Below are 2,750 nucleotides of genomic sequence, written 5' to 3'. Positions count from 1 at the left end.
ATTGATCTCGAGTGTCCTCCTTTTGACTCAACAAGAGGGCACCTTAGTAATCGGAATAATGAGCTCCCTCAAAAACATAACTTATGATTCAACAAACGGGACTTATTACAGGCACGAGGAGTAACCTTATCATATTTAATCCACCCAAAATTATCACAACGTTATTGCAAGAGAAGAAAGAATGTGTGCATTACCTAATCCACAAATTAAATGACCTCTCACAATTAATAAATTAGATATAATATATTAGGTATTATTGCCCGTAAAATTTTTTAACTCAACCAAGGACATTCTCCAATAGAACGGGAATTCCATAAATTCCATAAATTGGGTTGTAAAGTTTCATTAGAAGACATTGTGTGCAATATCTAGATTACAGTTATTTATTGAAAGAGGGAGAAATTGTGCCCAAGATCATGACAGATAAAAGGGGAGAGAGATATAGGGATGGGAAAAAAGTTTCATCTGCTTGCGAACGTGCGAACATTTACAAACAAAAACAAACACAGACAGAGACACAGGCACAAACAAAGTTCACAAACGGATACAGGGAGACGTATGAGACATATAGGTGTTGTATAACATACCATAGGAGATAAACGGTAGAGAGAGAGTGTGTGGGAGAGAGAGAGTAAGTGACCTAAAAGACACTCAGAGAGTTTTGGCAGTGCGGATCTCGTAACCTCCCCCTCTTCTCTCCACGACAGAGAAGGGAAGGTATGTTCCAAGGAGTTTATCCCATACATTTAGTAAAGGAAAGGAGAAGTTATACTTCAAACCTTCTTGCTGATGGTGGAGAGCGTGATGGGCACTATTATTTGGCAGAATTCTATGAATGGGCAGCCATTGAGACGCGTGATCATCAACTGCTTTGATAGTCAGCACAGTATAGAAGCATGCTGCAGTGCGCACAGACATCCCAGACAGGTAAAAGCTCAAGTAACTACCCATGATTTGACAGAGAAAATGATCCAGGGGATGCGCATATAGCGTTCCATACGCATAGGGTACCATCATTCTGTGGTGCATTTCATGAACGTGCTTGAACAGAAACTTGTTTTGGTGCATCAATCTGTGCCAAAAATATTCCCATGTATCGACGAAGAGTATGGCCACAGCTAATTGCCCAAATACTTGCAGCAGCGATTTTGGACCTGCACGGATGGGAGTGCTACCGCCCTACGTGTGTCAATCAGGGTAAAGAGTCGTCAAATAACAGATTGATAACAGCCAGAGCTCGAACTATCTAATCTGGGTGATGGAACGATCAATTGAATCGTCTCTTTGAACGATCGAATTCACCATCTGACCCATTTGATCAATCTGCTTGAACAATCGGTTCCAATAGATTGATCGACATAGCCGACTGACAAAAGATCAGCCACAGGGCCGAAGAAGATCCGACCCACGAGATGGCTGCAAATCATTCGGTCAAATCAATTTTCTGACTATCGGATTCAATTCTATTCTATCTCCAAAGCATAGCTCAAAGGTAGGCTGAAGAACAACATACCGCGAAGAGAACCCATGCTAGAGCCATCTGCAACAACTGGTTGGCGAGGACAACCACCAACACTTGTCGTCTGGAGACTATGTTCCGGGAGTCTTCCTCTTCTTTAGGGAAGAGTCTGTAGTCCTCTTTGTCGCCTAGTGTCACGTAGTAGACTGCAGAAGTAAGCCAGTAACCAGCTATAGGCATGAAAACCACAAGCAGACTGTCTACCATGCGAGACTCCATGGATCCGTAAGGGGAAAAAATGGGACACAAATGAAGGTCGATCTCAGCGAAGAAGAAGCCAATCGGTCGTCTCAATATAGATTGCCCCGTGTGTCCCAGTTAAAAGAATCTCTTGTAAAAAGGACTAGATAATCGGGATGGGTTTCTCTCTATATCTCTCTATATCTCTCTCTCTCTCTCTCTCTCTCTCTCTCTCTCTCTCTCTCTCTCTCTCTCTCTCTCTCTCTCTCTCTCTCAAACTGTCATTATCCTTATGTCTATCACACTCACGCAGTCACGCTCATCATTACGCGATCCCTCCTCTCTCTCTCTCTTTCTAGCACTCTCATCGTTATCCTTATGTCTTCCCTTTCTAAAACTGTATTTCTAGCACTCTTTATCTCTTCCTCATGCGGTAGAGCTTTCTCTCTTTGCTAGAGCCACAAGCACCTGATAAGGTTTTGGTCAACACGTAAGAAAGCCAGATGGCCACTCCCCGTCTGCATCGTTTGATTACTTTTCTGGTCTCGCCGTGTTCATTGATCTAGATTGTAAAGGAAGATATTGACTCAAGAAAGAGGCTTGGAATAGGGCAAATACTAACAAAGAGCATGAACTCCCGTTTTTGTCTAAAAAATAGCATGGGCCAATAAGAAGACGCCACTTGGCATCTTCTTTTTTGTCAGCCATGGTCAACTGCTGACGTGGTAGCCACCGTGGCAGCCAGGTGGACTCCACGGTGGCATCCACGTCAGCAGCCGCCGCGGAGGCCGCCCGTCTCCGTCCGCAGACGCCGCCGCCCGTCTCCGTCCCCCGCCGCCGCCCTGGGGAGGAGGGCGAGGCGAAGAGGGGGCCGGGCAGAGGCGGGGGGTGGTGGCGGCCAGGGAGGAGGACGGGACGGGCAGGGGCGGCTGCAGGCAGAGGAGAGCTGGAGAAAGGGGACGGCGGGGCGGCGGGGAAGGGGGAGGGGGCGGCAACGAAGGGAGTAGCAGGCGGCGGCGCGGCGGGGAAGGGGGAGGGGGCGGCGGGGAAG

At 47.0% G+C, this 2,750-nt stretch overlaps 1 protein-coding gene across 1 annotated transcript; it reads right to left on the bottom strand.

Moving 5' to 3' along the window:
* Positions 1 to 448: 448 nt before the first annotated feature.
* On the bottom strand, positions 449 to 1,945 carry LOC144708539 (sphinganine C4-monooxygenase 1-like). Its single transcript, XM_078581910.1, has 2 exons — positions 1,514 to 1,945; positions 449 to 1,179 (listed from the first exon to the last, which is right to left on the bottom strand). The coding sequence occupies exons 1-2, from the start codon at positions 1,736 to 1,738 to the stop codon at positions 652 to 654; spliced, it is 753 nt and encodes a 250-aa protein (XP_078438036.1). The 5' UTR covers positions 1,739 to 1,945; the 3' UTR covers positions 449 to 651.
* Between the last annotated feature and the right edge of the window lie 805 nt (positions 1,946 to 2,750).

This window comes from Wolffia australiana, chromosome 10, assembly GCF_029677425.1.
Source record: "Wolffia australiana isolate 7733 chromosome 10, ASM2967742v1".
NCBI classification, from domain to species: domain Eukaryota; kingdom Viridiplantae; phylum Streptophyta; class Magnoliopsida; order Alismatales; family Araceae; genus Wolffia; species Wolffia australiana.
This window is presented reverse-complemented; position numbering and strand designations above follow the sequence as displayed.

Bases quoted from the DNA above. Each gene is read 5' to 3' on its own strand.
- LOC144708539 (XM_078581910.1), bottom strand. From the start codon at position 1,738: ATGGAGTCTCGCATGGTAGACAGTCTGCTTGTGGTTTTCATGCCTATA. The intron at 1,180-1,513 runs GTATGTTGTTCT...TGACACACGTAG, and splicing joins TAGCATGGGTTCTCTTCGCG to GGCGGTAGCACTCCCATCCG.